General features: G+C 43.8%; 1 protein-coding gene across 4 annotated transcripts in view; it reads right to left on the bottom strand.

Moving 5' to 3' along the window:
• TMEM94 (transmembrane protein 94) overlaps positions 1-18,319 on the bottom strand; it is a 53,012-nt gene extending 34,693 nt beyond the window's left edge. For 2 of the 4 annotated variants that reach the window (XM_050908672.1, XM_050908674.1), the window contains exons 1-2: positions 18,281-18,319; positions 9,765-9,891 (exon numbers count right to left, since the gene is read on the bottom strand). In XM_050908672.1, coding sequence (XP_050764629.1) covers positions 9,765-9,788 — 24 coding nt within the window. In that variant the 5' untranslated portion in view covers positions 9,789-9,891; positions 18,281-18,319. Of the gene's footprint in view, positions 1-4,529; positions 4,584-9,764; positions 9,892-18,280 lie in introns of those variants that run through there. The other 2 variants (XM_050908671.1, XM_050908673.1) reach the window with 1 other exon arrangement.
• Between the last annotated feature and the right edge of the window lie 46 nt (positions 18,320-18,365).

The following is an 18,365-nucleotide window of genomic DNA, read 5'->3' as shown; positions in this document are numbered from 1 at the left end:
AGGCTGCCTGCAGTGACTCAGATGATAACCTACTGCCGGTGAGCATCAAGGGAAAGCACTTGGAACCAAGGAATGAAAGGGACACGAGAGAAGAGCCACCCTGAGCTCCTGGCAAGGGGCAGCTCTAGGTTTTTGCAACAAGAGCTGCCCTGCTAAGTCATCAACTGCTAATGAGGCATTTTTCAAATGCCCTGAAGTAAAGCTTTGTATATGGCAAACCTAGGCGCTCTTAAGCTGTCCCAGAGGGATCTTTCCAGCCTTTCATCAGCTGCAAGTGCTCTTCCTGCCACAAAACAGGAGGTGAGCACCCCAGGGTGAAGAAGCCATTCACAGGAGGTGTCAGTTCATTAATAAAAACCTCAACATTCACATCTTTGCTTTGGAAAATTGCATTCAAAGAGTAATCTGCTAATTTTCAGGTCAAAAAAAAACCAGCAAGACACTTTCCCACCCAGCTGCCTTAGCATAGGGTTTCCTCTGAAGAACAAAAAAAAAAAAGAAAAAACAGACAGTAAATTCCAGGTTACAGGGAAAGCAAACCCCTGATGGGTATCAGAAGGCATTTTAAAAGGCTATACTTTCCTTTTGCCCATGCCTAAAGGGAAAAAGCCCTGAGGAGAAAATGAGCAGTTGCCTCCTCCTTTGCCCCAAGAGGCTGGAGAGCACACGAGCCTCTAAGTGCACTTACGGCTCCTCGGGAGCTGACCCCTGCCCTGGCTATCACATCCTTAGTCCGAGAGGCATGACTGAAGTCAGGTAAACATGGGATGATTGCAATCCTCTGCCTTGCGGATGATACCACAGCTCTCAAGAGTTCTAATCTGCAGGATGGCTGTTAAGGAAAAATACACAGTGCAGGAAATTTTTTTTGTGCATATGATTTTATTTTCTAGAGGGAGTGAATGTGCTGAGGTGTAGACTGGACAGGAAAATGAAAAGATGCATGAATTTCTCCACTTTCAGTAAATATCCTACATGTTAAATTACTGCTTAGCTTGCCTGCAAACATTAGGGAAAGGGAACCTGAGCTATATCTAGCAAATGCCCAGGTTTAGGAGCTGGTTTGGCTCTTCAGGAAGGAGACAAGAAGCAGCCCAGAGCTAGGAGACGGGGAGCCACAGAATCTGTACACTTTTCTTTGCCTTCTCCTCTCAGTTGGCCCTCCATAGTTTGACAGGGGGAAATTAGCTGGCAAATACCCAGTGATCCAGGAGCTTGTTTAGATCTGTAGCCTTGCCTGGCTCACAGCAAAAAGGTTTCCTTTGCCTTCCTCATGGGTTGTAGTACCCTTTTCAGACTGATAGGTAGGAGAAGAATGGTTATCTTCTGATTTTTCCTCCCACAATGTGAAGTTGTTCCTGAGCATCACCACCTACTCATGTCTGCTTCCCGCAGCCCACCTTCATCTTCACATAAAATCACCACTGGTTCCTGATCTCTCCTCCTAAAATTCCCATCCTGTTCTTTTACACATAGAACTATTCAAGAATATCTGAAAAGTTTATCAGCTATTCTCACACTCTCTGCTATCTGATGAAAGATAGAGGTCTTGCTCCTTCCTTCAAGAGGAACAAACAAGCAGAGGTCAGAATGTATACAGGTGAGAAATGGACACAAACTATTAGTATAATTAAGTCCTCATATTTTCATACAGCCATTACACATCCATAGTAGTATATTTATTTGTTGTACCAGTAAATGTTGATATAATATGTGGTGTTGTATCACATGTGCCAAACATTTTTTTAAATAATACTGGAGCACAAACATATTCTTCGCTTTACAGAGCAAAGTGGGTTGAATCATCCTCCATCCTCTGTGGATTCAGTCTCTTGCAGAATAAGGGCTTCTCACCAAGACTGCTGTATACTTGAATGTAACTGCCTTTACAAAGATTGTTTAAACAAATAAGGGAATAGAAAACAGAACATTTGCTAGAAGCTTCAGTTTTCACAGACTGCAGATCCACCCCTCTGATTCAGAGTGGTACGGAAAACCCCTATGAGGCAGCTGTCAGATTGTTTCCCTCTTTCCAGGCTGCACACACTGGGCCCCTCTTTTAACACTGCTACTCAACTGCTTTTCAGATTTAAACAGTTGGAGGCGGGAAACTGGGCAGCAGAATGTTATTCCTTTTTCTGAGAGCTATTTTGCATTCCGTAGCACAAAAAGAAGGCAGTTTTTAATTTAACAATGACATTTTGCAGGCTATTAATCTACTTCAGGGATTACACCTCCTGAAATGTAAGCATTATTCACAGTTTCAGAAACACATGAGAAGGAGTAACTCCACCAAATATATTTGCATTTAGTACTGTAAGTCAGATTCTTGCTTAGGATAAGGCACAATATGACACATAGTGGGTTTTTTTGGGTCTCATCAGAGAGGATGGCAGACATCATACACACAACAGCATGCAATTTCTTGGGGCAACATTTCTTACAGCAGGCTAGTGCTAGAGAGGGATTTATTCTTGTTCTAAAGCAAACCATACATCAGTATGCTATAGCTCTGGGCTGCTGAGTTAGTGCTCAGACTGCCTAAAATGGCATATCCATGCTACAGAATGATACAGATGTAGCCAGCAAAGCCAATGTACAGGCCACTCAGGGCAAAAGTTTCCCTTTACTACCTACATCCTTGTTCCCGATCATGCTTTTTGTCTTTCTTTGTGCTCACCTGGTTCCTTTTCCAAAGAGGTCTGATCACTGACTCCTAGCAAGAGTGCTTCTCTAGTGACCCAGGCTACATGAAGCCTCCACCCTGACACATTCCTACTCCACAGGATGAGCTTTTGATTAAGACTCTGGACTAACTGTCAGGACAGCTGGATTCCGTTCTTCCTTCTGCCACAGATTTCTGCATGACAGTGTGAAAATCAGATGCTCCTCTGCACCTTAGTTTCTCATCTCTATAATGGGACTACCAACTCCCTACCAACTGTAGTAGTTGTGAAGACTATAATATTCACCAATCCACCTGAACACTACTGGAAAGCACAGAAAAAAGAAATAAGTGTTGATACCTGCACGATTCAGGCAGCTCCATCAAGCAGATCATGGCTCTGTGGGGACCACTGCCTTTAAAACTGGACATGCCGGGAAAGGTACCAGAAGGCACAACGAACACAGCTATTAAACTTGGTTTAAATGCCACCTGACATGAGCTTGGCAGCCACAGCTTAGCTGTTGGTGGTCTCAAATCAAATGAAACAAGCAAAGTCTTCAGCACAGCACTGCCCAAATTAATGGACAGAGCAATAGTCAATAACTGTCTCCTTCCTCCATCTGCAGCAATAGTATGAAAGGCAGCCCAGACCTCCCCCTGCCCCTGGACAAAAGAGCCCCCACAGTTTGGTAACTGGGTGCCTGCGGGGGCTCCAGTGTGGACGCTGGCTTTGAGGCTCCCCGCAGCTCATCACTAACAGGGCCTGCAGACTTACATTGCAAAGAGACACAGCTGCAGGAGCACAGATCCCTCAGAGATCTGGCCAAAGCAATGCTGATCAGCTGTCTGAATCACCACTGCATTTTGGTGTGAACAGAGTCCATTTTAATCCAGACAATGACATTCACATTTTATGCCCTCCGTAAACCACAGAGTAAGATGCCAACAGGCATGATCAACCCTTCTACATGGGTAATGCAAAGCCCGGCGCTTTGCTTCTCCCTCAGCTAGTACCAGCTCAACGGCAGAGAAAGAGGCGACCGCTCCCCAGATAACAGCCCAGTTTTGAATTGTACATTCCTCAGTCTGTCTCTTCGGTCCTCTTTGCAGCAGCAAATCCCCAACCATAGTTACCTGCCCCACCAGGCTGCTGGCAGGATGAGGCAGTGTTTATGCAGTGCTTTGAAGCTCACCTGTACTACACAACTGTCAAGCTTTAATTACCGTAATTTATCCAGTGACATTATTCCTCCAAGTTCAGAGAGCAGTTAGGGGTCCGTGTTTATTCTGGCTTCACCACACAGCATATTGCTTTATGCCAATGCAGAGCTTACTCCAGAGGATGCTAATCCCCTCCCAGGGCCAGCAATGCTCAGAAATCCACAGAACTTCAGCACATCTTTCATCCCCTCGTTAGCTTCCTTCCCATCCCCACTTCTTCAGCTGAAGACTCTGGGGACTAAAACTATGATACAGCCTAGCAGGTGCACTGCGAGACATGTTTCAAAGGGATAAGGAGGTTCAACAGCTACAGATCAAAGCCCACAGAAGAAACAAGACAAATATAAGTCATGAGGCAGAGGGGCAGCAAAGCAGGAGTCAGCACCTAGAAGCATGTCTGGTCCCTCCTGTTGGTTCTAGGGTTAAATCTGCAGTTTAAAACAGAGCTTCTTTCCCCATCACCTCCAACACCAAGCCATTCCCTAGCTAAAATCATCATTCACTGCTTCATGTCCTGCCACAACCTCTTTCACCAAAACCTCAAAGCTCTTCACGCACCATCACATCAGGCAGGATGCAGGCTGGGGAGGGAGACAGGGAAAGCCATTTTGAATTTAAATGTTAAGGGAGAGAAACTTACTTTGCGGCATTTGCCTTGGTGGGGGATCCAGAGATCAGCCTGCTTGAAGAGCATCTGGGCTAAATTCCTGCGCCACTTCCCCAGCAACTTGCACTGCTGCTGCCCTCCAAAAATGAGAGAGCAAAGAGGGAGAGAGAGCAAGACTGTGCAGAGCCCAGCGCTGCAGAGAATGAGACAGAAGCAGCAGAGTGAAGCACCAGTCTGCTGATTAATTCAGCCTGTTTCCAGTCACACTGCAGATCCAGCAAGGAGGCGGTGTATGGGGGTGGGGGACGAGGGAGAGAAAGGGGGGGAAAAAAAAGCAGAGAGAGAAGAAAGTTTGCCCAGGATAGCACCAGATGTCTGTAAGAATGGTTCATTCATCAGATAGAGCCGACGCAGCCAGAATCCCTGGGTTCCCTGCCTGTAGAGATGCATTTACATGCACAGTTAGGGTTGATGCTGACAGACAGGGGTCTGTGGAAAAGCAGATGGCAAATTAGACAGGACAAAGTGCTATAAAATATACTACAGGGGAAGGAACACCTGAGCAGACAAGGAAAAAGACTCGATTGAGACAGAGACCCAGGAATACTAACTCCCCTACATAAATCTAGGAGAGTCTTCCAGATGACTCCACAGCTTTGGATTCAAGCTCAATTTAAAAATATAAGCATTTGCTATTTAAACAAGTTGAGATGGTTACAGGTCCAGTCTGAAGTGTTCCCTCCCTCTTCTCTTTTTGACAGAGAAAGCAGCAAAAGCCCCTCTCAGCATCCAATATTCATACATCCTGAGTCACACAATCTAAACCAAAGGTGCATGTAAATTCTCCACAGCCACGCACCATGCCTGGGGCTCCCCGTTTACTGACACCTGGGCAGTGGCACAGAGAAGGCAAAGGATTAGCGTAGACAGGGAAGGTTTGGGTAGAACAACAGGTAATGGGATAAAAAGGTCTTTGGAGGTGAAGAAGGAATGAGCCTTCCCTCTCATTCTCATCGTTTACAGGAATGCTTCCTTCTCATTGTTGGAGGGAAGCACCTTTATATGTTGGTTTTTATACAGCTCCTACTTCCGTGCTGTCTTAATTCTGTCTGGGGCTTCCCAGTTCTGCAGAGCAATCACTAAACCAATTACTTTCATTCCATATAGAAAGGGGTAAAGAACTGGCCCAGCCAAGAACCACGTCAATAGCTTGCCAAGGATTACAGCTGGCCGGTACCAAATGGAACAAACAGGGACTGCAAAGGCTTCCAGTCTCAGCATATCATGTAGCTTCGAAGACCATGTACAAGTGTCAGGACTCACCTATCCTCCCTGGCTAAGCTCTTCACTTCCTTTCCTTCCCTGAGATTCAGATGCCTAAATAGACACAGCCCATATTCCGTGTTTAAAGCCAGAAGTGCAGAGGTTGAGAGGTCTTGATATTTACAATAAACCCAACGCAGGGTCTAGTTATCACCTCTGTGTTGGCACTGAGTCACACATCAGTATGTAATCTCACACAGCTCCTAAAGCCAAAGTTGAAGGGAAGCAGACACTGCATTTAATGTAACTTCAGCAGAAAGCAGGGGGAGAAAGAGGCAAGACATCCTTCATCCTTCTGCAGGGCATTTTGTTTCCTAGACAACAATTTTAAACCGCAGAGAGGAACAAAATGTCCTAATGGCACAATTTTTCCTTCCTTCCTCTTTTCCTGCTAAGAAACTACTCACCTACTCACTTCAACACAAAGAAAAAAGTAAGAAAAAAGAAAGGATCAACAACAACATGGGGTAAGAATGGACAAACCCTCAGACAACATACATGTAACACCCCCCTCTTATCATAGTGCTTGCTGATCTGTTTCCCATGGCTCTGCACCTTCTGGAGACTTGAATGAATGTGAATAAAACAACTTGCTGGTGACAGTGCAATACCAGGAATAACCCTTGTGCTTCATGCAGTTAAGAGGTCCCAACACAACTTTCTTCCAGCTCAAAAACTCCAGCTTTGGTCATGAACACAAATGGAAATGGATCAAATTGCCTCTTCTTGTTTACCCCACTGTTGAGAGACCTTGCTCTAAAGTGTTTTGTCTAGGGCAGTAATTTGTACTATGTAGCTTCCTTCTGATATCAGCTGGTATCATAAATTGCATCAGGACATGCATTTGTGCATTGAATAACAGAATGAAAGAGCAGAAGCTGTAAACCTGAGATCTGAAGATAAAACTGTGGCTTGAAATAAAAGGCTGAGTATAAAGGCAGGGACTGAGACCCATACAAAAACTGCAGCATAGATGAGAGACGCCTGTGGAAAAAGGATCAGTTTGTGAAAAAGCCCTTGGAAGAAGAGCTGAGGTTTTAGAGAACAGCAGGGAATAAAAATCGAGATACAGTTACTGGCAAGATGAGAAGAGGCAAAGTACTTGGGCTACTTTTCAGTCCAAAGGTAGGACTGCAGCTCTTGTTAGACATCCTGGAACAAGACAGCTGAGGACCAACAGTGCTGTAGCTGGAGCAGTGTGGAGTACAGCACAGACTCCCTGAATACATTTCCGGACTCTGGCCAGGAGACATGGTGCTGTATCCAGGCTGCAGCAATTACACTGGGGTAATACAGCTCAGTTGTTATTGGTAACTGTGGAATGGATGATGTCAATAATTTTTAATAGTTGTGTTGCTGCAAATACAGCCTACATCTAAAGTAACTCAAACTCATGAGCCTCACACCGTCCTGTGGCAATCAATGCTGCTGTCTGTCTTGGTATATGCTGAGTGGGTCTTAGAGCAGAGATTCTGGCACCTTTCACAAGTATTAAATTCACTTTAGAAATACACAGAAAATTAAAAAGTCAGGAGAAGAGGGGAAAGAACAAGATATCAGCACATTTAATTTAAAAAGGTTTTGGCACTGCTCCTAAAATACTCTCTGCCTTTTTCTGCAGCGTCTGGCTTCTGGCAAAAATTGGAAGGTGGCCTATATTACACCTGACAAACTCTGATCCTCAGCCATTTCTGACAATGGAACTGTATTAGCTGACTGGAGCCAGAGGACAAGTCTCTCATCTTCTGAGTGACAGATGTCTGTGCTGCAGCAGTGCTCTGAGCATGTCTTCTGTTCCAGGAGTGCTAACTCTTCACCACACACATATATTAGAGCAAAGAGATTGCTTTCAACTAGATTTGGGACTGATGTTTTCACTTGGGTTCATTTTATTTTTAGCATTTTAAAATAAATCTAGCACATCAAATTTACTACTGAGGTTACACAGCAGGTTAATTTGTTCCCTTATCAGCATATATGTGTCCAATTTCTTCACTTTGGAAAGGAAGATGTATTCCACCTTAAAGGGGATGAAACAAGGATCTGCAGTATTGAAAAAAAAAAAGAGGCAAACTCCTTAACACCAAATAATATACTGCTAACAAGAATAAAACCATGGTCTTTCCTCAGAATCCAAACAAAGTAAGTTGTAAAATGCAGCTGTAGGTATCAATTTTTTTTTTATTCCTATTGAAAAGATTGTGATGATCTCTTGCCTTCACTTTTAATCCCCATTCAGAAAGGAGGGAGAAAAAACTTCAGTAAGTCAGGAGAGGAGACTAGGACTTCAGAACATCATGATTCCCCCCGTAATCTCCTTGTGCAGGACACTTTCCTAATAGGCCTTTTAAAGGTCTATTACAAGACTGTCCACACCGCTGCCTGTCCAGCAATTTGATACGCTCTTCCTGTGTTGTACAATGAAGAATGTCATATGAGAAAGAGAGAGATGAACCAAAGATAGTGACGTACAGTGAAAGTGTCCCCGCTGTGCTCTGCCATGGCTGCAGCAAAGCCAGTGTTGGCACTCTCAGATCCTACACAGAACACACCCCTGCACGGAATGGTAATTGCGTCATCCCTTAAAATGATCAATACCAGATTAGCCCATGATGTCATTAACAAGAGAATAAATAGATAATTATCCTCATCGGAATGTTACTTCCATAGCAATACAGCAATTTGATATAAAACAACATAGTTCAAACACGTCCTCCAAGCATATCAGCACCAAGAGGTTCAGGCATGAGTAAGCCCAGGCCTTCCTGGTCTAGCACACTACAGAACAGAAAATCCAGCAAATAAGAAGTCTAGTAAGCAAGTGCAAGAGCTGATGTGAAAAACTGAGTACCTTTTAAGTCACTTATGCTGCTGTAGTGATCTTTTAGAGCAGATCTGAGTCTAGGTACTTTGCACTAATGAACAAAACCACTTCTTGATGTTGGAAGCACCGTAAACAAAACAGCAAGAAACAGATGCACGCAGAATAACAGAGAGACAGCAAATATGATCTGGCAGACAAAGCTTATAGTGTGGTGGAGAGAGGGACACCAAAAACGAAAGCCAAGAATTTTCTCTTACCAGAGCCAGCTGAGAGCTTGGCGTGCGTAATGTTCTCCACTGGTCTCAAACTACCTGTCCCATTTCTGAGTGGGATCCAGAATAAGGACCAGTTCACTTTTTTGAGTGAGAAATACATTTAATACTCAGGTGGCTGCTGAAACATGGCTAAAACATAAGTGACCAGCAGACTACTCACTAAAGTGATCAAAATAATTTTACTTTTGGGAAGTAGTAACATGTGCCAAGTTTACAGTCTCCTGTCAGCCACAGCAGATATGTCTTTTCAGCTTCTATAGCAGCTATTAATGAAGATCTCTCTCTCTTCTTTCTCCTTTGCAGCTCAAAGCATGGCAAGATAGCAAGAGACAGATTGCCCCTCCATACAATATCTAGACTTATCTGGCACTTACTAAACCAGATCTAGAAATACTATCCTGCAGCACTCCCTAGAAAGACATGCAATTGCCCAAGAAATACATACACTTATCAGAAAAACTAGAGTCAGATGATTTCATCACCTTAGTTTATTTTAAAAATCTTCTCAGTGAATTCAGCCTCTCAAATAAAGCCAAGCTAAGTGTCCAGGGGATTGAAGGCCTACCTTAAACCTCAAGAAAGACACAGCATATGTGGCAGCATATACTTCACCTATGTTGTTCCACCATGGTGCCTCAGTCCCAGCCTGCAAAGGACTTTTACCTACTGATACAAGCACATACATCCCTAGGAATGTGAAGGTGACAGAACTCTCAACTTTGATACTAACCATGGATTATACCATCACATAATAATGCCAAATGGTGAGTCTTGACCCAAAATAATGAAAGACAATTAAAAGGACTCAATATTTAAGTTGGGCATGATCCTTATCAGGAAACCTACCTGACACTTCTCCTTGAGGTCCATGGCTATGTGGTTCTGTAAGCATGTCCAGCAAAAGGGGATTGCTCCTCAGGGGAGAATGTCTCCTAGGTAGAGATGAGCTTGGCTACACTTACCACATCACCATCTGTGGAAACAGAAGGGGAAGCAGTCAGTCTCCCCATATCACTCCCTTTAGGACAAGAAAGTGACGAAATTCACAAAATTCAGATTACAGGATTGGTCTTTAAAAGAAGGAGAACTGGGGAGCTGAAAGTGCTTCTAATAGTACATCAACCCTCTCCTTACTCAAAACTGATCCCATTAGCTTAAGTCCCCCCAAAAATGAGCAGCAGTAGATGAATTAAGTTCCTTGCAGCTCAGAGTAAAGAGTATTATTGCAGCCCTGACACACTTTTGGGCAAGCCTCCAAAAAAAGCTGACAAAGCGTTGGATTCCACCAGGTGTTGGAGCATGCTGTCACCCATGGCTATTTGTCTTGCTATTCTTATTTACCAGGAGCTTTGTCCAGCTAAGCTCTAATGGAGCCTGCAGTAATGATTCTTCCGTTTGCTGAACAACACATCCAATCTTTGACAAGGCTATGCTGCTGGGCCGAGCATGTATCTGACCACCATTAAGTAGGCCAGAAATCACAAAAACAATTCCAGATTACCACGGAACTAGGCCTTTTTTTTTTTTTTTCTTCTTCTTTTTAGCGAAACTGGGACTCTAACAGAATTGAGGTAGGAAGCAGCTCTGGAATTCACATCCTTCTTCTAGCCCATCTCCCCCTTGATCTCCTATGGCACAAATTTGTTCTCCTTCACATAGGCAAAATGTCTTTTCTGGTCAAAACAAAGGATCTGTGTACATTGCTCCAGAAGATTCTCTTATATATAAGCACAACGAGATATTATAAGATTATGCTATGATTGGTCTTGGGAAAGTCTTTCTTTTGGTCAGTAACTCTTGATTCTATTTTTTAATATCACATACAAACTCAGGGCTTGGACATATACTTCTCGTAAATCCAAACAAAAAAGGAAGCAGCTAGATCTGCAAATCAATCCAAACCACCCACACATTTCCTATACACAACAGGACTGGCTTTTGCCAGCTGGGATTTACTACCCCGGTCTATACCATACTGCCTTCTTCAAAGAGGCAGGATTCTGGAGGTCCCATCCTTGTGGCAGTCACCTACAGCACTACTCTCCATGATGCTACATCATTTCAAGGAAAACAAAAGGCATCCAAAGCTTACTCAGAAAGCCACTGCTGCCCCACGCTGAAGACTTAGATGCCAGTATTTCCTCTCATGCAGGCAAGTCCTCCACCTGCATTCCGGGAAGCAGCAAGCATTCAGTATTCAGACTGCTGGTTATCAAAGAACTGCTTGCAGTACAGCAACCAGCACCTGCAAGTGCCATTTTTTGGCGGCTGGCTGGCTGGCATGAGCCACAAGTCTGGACTCTGCCCTACTTTTCTGTTCTGTGACCCTTGTCAATGTGCATACACCAAGGGAATGAAGCTATTTTCAGTCACTTAGTATCCCTGCCAGGCCAATTAGCAATTGCAAAGAGAGGATCAAAGTTACTGGAGCAAAGCTGACAAAGAGGGCTGGGAGTGGGAAGGAGGAAAACATACTTTTGTATGCTTGTACACAGCAGCTTAGAGCCTCAGTATCTTGCCTTTAACTTGAGAGTGACTTCTATATAAGGGAAGGCAAGAGGAGACGATTTTTAGGAGAAAATGGTCACTAACAATAAAAGGGCTAAGAAATAAATCCACGATTCTTCTTTTTACTCCTCTCCAACAGAAGATTTATTAATAGATCTACTGAGGGATTTATGCATCGTGCTCTCACTCGTTCAAACATAAGTGAAGCGCGTGAATTTCTCTCTGGATCTGGACTTCAAAAGCGTAATTATCCGTGACACAACTGGGTAACTGGGAAGCCAAAGTCACGAAAGCAGAACAAGAAAAAACATCCTGGACTGTTTGTGATAATCCCATGGAGCCCATATCATTAGCAGCGGTGGGTGGCTCCGGCTGGAGGGCAGGGGGCCATGCAGGGAGGCAGCTGGGCAGGAGGCAGGATTTGCTGCAGTGCCGTGAGTGACATTCTGTTTTAGGCAGCAAACTGAAATGTGATCCTGAATGCAAAACACGCCATTCCTTAAAGTTCAAGGCACATCATCCACATGCTTAGGAACACCACCCTGAAGTCCTTCAGTGCTAGGAAACAGGATACGCAACAAGGGTGTTACAAAGACGAAATATTGGTCGGAAAGAGTGAATACTCCCTACCTAGAGAAATTCAAAAGCTGTTATAATGAACAGTATAACAAGAGCTTGCAAAAGTAATCAGTGGTGCCTGCAGCGCTGCTTCATCATCATACATGCTCAGGGCTTCTCCAAAATTTGAAAAACTGACCTGAAGCCCACAAGCAGTTCACTTTCTCTCGCATCCCCAGTTGAAGATGCCAACAATGGTCAGATTGTAAACATTTCAAACAGAGAAAGCAAAGAAGCCAATTCTTTCCTGTGCCAATCTGGATATACAAAACAAGCAGAATGTTTCATTTTTCAAAGTGGAACTACACGTTAAAAAGGGTTTTCGTTTAGAACCAAGAATTTCAAACACAGCTAATCCTAGATAGGTTACAATTTCTTAGTATTAGGATAACTAACTGAAGCAAAAAGCAAAGACAGGCTACAATGATAAACCATCTTCCCTCAATTCCTGCACCAGGATTGGCACTGGCGCCATATAAAACGTGATTTGCGTGCTTTCTTTCAAATGCATGATTTATCAAAATAAAAAGCCTGCAAGCATATTTGCAAGAATTATGTCATACCAACTAAAAACCTCATACGCATTACAGAGGCCTTGCAAACACTCAGAAAACAGCTTCACACAATGAAGCTGAAGCAGTTCATGAATTCTGTAGGCAACGTGAAGATCTGCAGAGACATGCATTCATCCATTCCATCCCCGACAAGGTCCTTGTGTGCTCCCCTCCCAGACTCATCTGTTTCAGGGACTGCTGCAGTTCCCACCACCAGACGTGTCTCTCCATCACCCCTACCCAACAGCAGGGACTCGCCACACTGTGGACCCATCCTAGGAGTTTTGTGCACTACTATTTCTTCCGCACTAGAATACCTGCCTTCCTCTGTCCTCCCTGTTCTTATCTATCTTCTGTCTGCCCAGGCAATTAGTCACTCATACCGTCAACATGTTAAACTCTGCCAGACAGCAGGACAGAAATGAAGTGGGACTGCTTTGCTGGAACATGTTAGTGGGCGTCAAGTATTCAGCCGCAGACAATCAGGGATGCCTGAAGCTGTGGTTGCTCTAATCAGACACCAGAGGCTCCAAGTGCAGCCAGTTTACCCCTTTCACTTTCCCAGCACACTCCATCCTCCTCAGGATTCTCATGCCTAGAGCAGTCCGTGAAACTTGGAAATGGATGGATGTGGCGTTCAAGCGTCATCATGCTGCATTCGGCCTGAGAAATACTTCCAAATCGTTAGGTAGAGTGAAACCCAACATAGGGTCCACCAAACACCTCAATCCAATGCATATATCACTAACAGCAAGCTAACTTTCTGGAAATCCTATATGCCAAACTTGGCCAATAGTTAGCCCATAGCTATGTGGAGAGGTCTGCAATGCACGTTAGAATATCTTTATTTTATATTTATAAGAATGAATGAATTCAGTGCTTGGGTTGCCATGTGTATCTGATACGCAGACCTTTTCAAATGTGAAAAATACATTCCCATTACCCCAAACTCATTTCTCTTTGGAAGTGCCCTGAGAAGAGTAAGTCTTGTAGCTTGATCTGCATATCAACAAGTGCTTGAAAGATCCTTCTGAACAGCAGAAGCAGAGCTTTACAAGGGTCCATTCAAACTTTTGTTTACCTAATCATCTTTCGAATAACACTGTCTTATGCAGTCAGTGTATTTATACGGGTAATAAACACTGTGCTTTCAGATTCTCCTTTGAAATCCAACGATTTCAAAGCACAACTTAACCAAACCTCACAACATCAGTATGAGATATCAGTGCTGAAATTTAATAAGAAACTATACAGCATGATACATTAAGTACAGAACTTACAAAACAACTAGCAAACAGAAAGATCAGATAACTATACAACCTATAGACACTTGGAAAGAAAAATGTGTTTCAGAAGCTGGAAGTCTTTAGGGAGAAAAATAAATGAACCTAATGATACTGTTTTCCCTAAAGTGTGCAATCACTGATACTTTCATGTTATTTACTGAAAATTCCCAACATAGATTAGTCTATGAAAAATGATGGGGAGTCTGAACATTTCTTGCTGCCAAAACTGAATTCCTCAAGAACAGAAGCCTGATCTGTCACCGAGAATAGAAACACGGGGGAACAGATAATAACCAAAAAAAGCAGCTGCCTTGGAGAAAATGGCTTAGATTAGAGCTGATTGTTTTGATATCAGCAGAACCATATGGTCTTACTACTCATGAGTAGCTGATGTCTGCCTGATAATTTGCAACATGGGCACATTTGCTGATATATGGGCTTCCAAAGGTGCATGAAGTGATAGTGTCAATTGCTTTGAGACCCATTGAAAGCACAGAATAATTACAGCAAGGGAGCTGGCAGCCACACTTCTTGGCTTCGGTATCTGCTTGTGAAAAAACTTGTCAAAATTTGGGCCAGCTAAACATTCTCTGCCTCAATAGCCCTAGATTATAGATAGGGATATGCATATCTGCTTCAGAGAGTGATTGCAAAGTAAATTTATTAGTATCTGTAAAGTAAGTGAGATCTTCTGAATTAGTGTTGTATATGTGCTAAGTATTATCAACTCAGTAGTGGTCAAGTATCCCATTTGTGCATGGCTGTGAAGAATCAGGAGTTGATTTCACACAGGCTCCGCGTCCCTTGCCCAATGACAGGAATTAGAGAGAGATCTATTCTACCTTGAATCAGGAATAGGATTAAACTTGAAATGAACTTAAAGTTTGTCTTCCAACTGACAAGCGTGCCTTTTGGAGGTGAAATTAGTTTTTGTTTAAACCTTACTTGCTGAGAGTTTTCCAATAGAAAATATCTCTGACTTCTTCCTTCTTTCTTCAGCACAGGACTTGCACATTAGACTTGTTTCAAAGGACAGTGGTGGCTTAAAACGAAAGCTGAGCAACAAGGAGGAAAAAGGGGGGCAGGAAATAGCTTTGGCACACTTGTAAGAGTCAGACCATTGGTTTACTTGCAAGATTAAGATTGGTAAAACAAGATGCTACACAAAAGAACACATTTATTTTTGTTTTAATTTTGTTCTGGTGAGTTGAGAAGTAATTGATGGATATGATCAAAAGAATGATCAAACTAGTTTGGTCTACCTTACTGTTTCCACAGGGGCTGATACTATTTCAAATTAAGGTATAGTAAATCTGAAAGATCTTTGCTGTGTTCATTTTTCCTTACTTCGTTTAAAAAAAAAAATGTTTAGGAATTAAAGGATTACTTTATCTTTTCTGCTTCAGGTACTCTAAGCCTGCCACAGAAAGACACAGCATGTATACAGTCTGGATGAAAGTGAACAATGCAACAAAAGGCACAATTCTGAAAGTTGTAAGGGCCCCTCCAGCTTCTGCAGAGCGATGAGACATCATCTGCTTTGTGGCACAATGCCTTGAATGACAACTAAAACATTTTACAGCAAATGTATGGAAGAATTCACTGAAAAAGTGACACCTGTCATTCATCATCATGCGATTGGTTATTACAGTAACCAGGACTGTATAACTATCTCCATTTAAAAAAAAATAAAATCCTGAAATGCTAGAAAACCACAAAAAGGCAGCAGCCCAAAATAAAATAAAAAAGCCCATGCCGTATTTATAGGAACTTCTAGCAAATCAATTTTTGCTGACATACACTGACTCACAGATAAAAGTGCAGCTTTTTCTCTTAATTCCAGTTTATAAATAAGGGTGTTATATGCATAGTTTATAGTAAATCTAGGCAAAAACACTCTTATACCCATGTTTGCCATTTACAGATATTTAACAAATATCATGCTGATGGGAAGGTGTTTTCTCGGAGTTCCCCAAAGCAGGCCCAGCACCTGAAGGCCATTAACAAGATTGAGCTCACACATTCATTCAAAGTAAAGCACAGCCCTTATGTAGAAAGACACTGCAGTTCAGTAGATTGTGTATTTTGCTATTCTCACAAGCTCCATGAAAGTTTTATGATGAACATTTGTATGACAAACTGTGTCTAGAAATAGGGCAGTGAGCTGACTCACTCTGCTGCAAAAGGCAAACAGAGGAGCTCTCTGCGGCTCCTTAAGAACTTCTCTCCACTATTCACTCAAGAGTATTCCAGACAGAGATCCAAAGTACCCTATTTAGTGTACAAATGGTCCCATACATTATCACAAATGTTAACCCAACCAACCCAAAGCAAATCCTGCTCCCTGCAGGTCTGGGTACAGGACAATACTGCCCAAGCCCTGGCAGGACTCTCTTTTTGGCCATCCCTACAGAAGGACTTGTCTTTTGGCCAATCCCCCGTGGCCCCGGCCCTGCTCCTGGCCAGTCCCACCCAGCCACAGGGGTATATAAACCCTCACAACCGACCCCTTTTTCAGCACTGTCTTTCTGCCTGGAACAGCTTGGTCTCTGGGGTGCTTGCTGTGGCTTCTAGCAACTAGTTTGGGTAGGACTCTAACAGAAGCAAGGGTGGCCTCAAAGATACAGAGACTTAAACAGTTAGAGCTGTAACATGAAGATTAGAGGAAGGAGGTTTGTTTTCTTGGTTCCACTCGCAGTAGCAATATTGATTGGTTTTGTGACCTAGGCTAAAAGCACTAATATCTTAATCCTCTCATCAGATAAAAAATGTTGGCAATGCGTTTATTTAAAAGGTCATAGTTAAGAAAAATATTATGTAAAGTGTTTTGATGTGCTTGAGGAAAAGACAATGAAGAAATATAAAGCACTATTCTAAGGAACAAAAAAGATCTTGCATAAAACCAGCATAGTGTAGCTATTTATATGCATGCCTGTATTAAGCAGGCTTCTTAGAAAGTAAATCTAGTTTGCTTGCTAAGTTATTCAAATTTTGCTATATTTGAGCAAGCCCTGTAGTTTAATGCAGTACAGCAGATGCTAAGTAACAGTTTGTTTATATAGAGACTTGCATTTCTAAGGAACCTAAAGTGTTTTGTAGAGATCGTGCACTACTACACCATTGTATCTCATTGTGTATGAGCTGTCTGTTCAACTAGGAGCTTTATTCTACAATTGTTGGGGGAAATAATAGGATTTTAGACAAGCATGCCATAGCAGCTTCCTTTTCTCAGAAAATGTGAAAATATGTACTACTTGGTAGCTGCCTCGGGAAGATGGATGGGTGCTTATGCTCATCTGCTGCTACCTTGGTAACTCTTAAGATTGATAAGACTAACTTAAAGAAACTCTTCTGTGGCACAAGCTATCCTGTGAAAACTCAGTGTGTCTTAAAGACGACTGCATAACTAAAAAGACTATCCGCTCCTGTTTGTGGGTTTTCCCTTCCTCTCTAGCTATCTTTTGGGTAGATAGTATCATCTTAGACAAACTTCTTGTGCTTTATGTAATGGGATTTTTAACTGGGATTTTTAGGCCTTTTCTTATCAATAATGGCCTGTGTATCCTGATAGGAGAAAGCTCCTGAACAACGGACAAACAGCAGTAGTGTAATCCAAGAACTACATGGATCACAGCTTTTGGAAATCAAACAAGTGGATGTCCGAGGCAAAATGAAGTGTGCCATGAGCTTCAGCTGATCAAAAGACTGTGATGAGGTAGGAGCAGGAGTGAAGCAAAATGAAACAACTAGCTGAGTCGAGGCTGCTATCCAAGCTTGTAAGGGATCTAGGCACACTTGTGAAGGCGTTTTAGTCAGGATTTGGGACCGTCCCTAAAACCCTTAGGCAGAGTACAAAACTGCAGCCGCACCAAGCGCACCCACAGCTGCCGGCGCACCCTGCTTTGCTCTGCGCTGCCGGGGGCTCGGCCTGGGCCCCCCGCCTCGCTCGGGGCTGAAGGAACGGCCACGGCCGCCGAGGCCGGTGCCCGGCGGGGGATGCCCTGCGGCGCTGCGAGGCGGAGTCTTGTCCCTCAGCTGTGGGAGAAGCCCCGCCGGGTGTGCTGAGCCGCTAACACGTGTGGGAGCGCCTTTTTTGGGTCTCTCTTTTATTATTATTGTTATTTCCTCTCGCTCATAAGCTGCTAGGTAACGCTCCGGCGAGGTGCCAAGGGAGGGTGTGTGAGGCGAATGGTGCTGCGCGGGAGCTCCGGCCCGAGGGACAGAGGGCAGAGCGGCGGGACCGCCACCGGCTCTGCCTCGGGCCTCCCCCGCCATGGCGGGCAGCCTCCAGTCGAGGTGGGGACCCCGCTGAGGGAGCGGCGGGCCCTCCCGGCCCCGCTCCCCGACGGGACGGAGCCCGGCCGCGCCCCGCCGCCGCCGCTCGGCCCGTACTCACCAGCCGCACCGGGCAGTCTCGGCGGGGGAGCCGCACGCCCGCCGGGCCTCCCCCCGCGCCGCCGGGGCCGCCATCAGGGTCACTG

The sequence above is a fragment of the Gymnogyps californianus genome, chromosome 19, assembly GCF_018139145.2.
Source record: "Gymnogyps californianus isolate 813 chromosome 19, ASM1813914v2, whole genome shotgun sequence".
NCBI classification, from domain to species: domain Eukaryota; kingdom Metazoa; phylum Chordata; class Aves; order Accipitriformes; family Cathartidae; genus Gymnogyps; species Gymnogyps californianus.
Note: the sequence above shows the minus strand (reverse complement) of the source record. Positions and strands in the feature narration are given on the sequence as shown.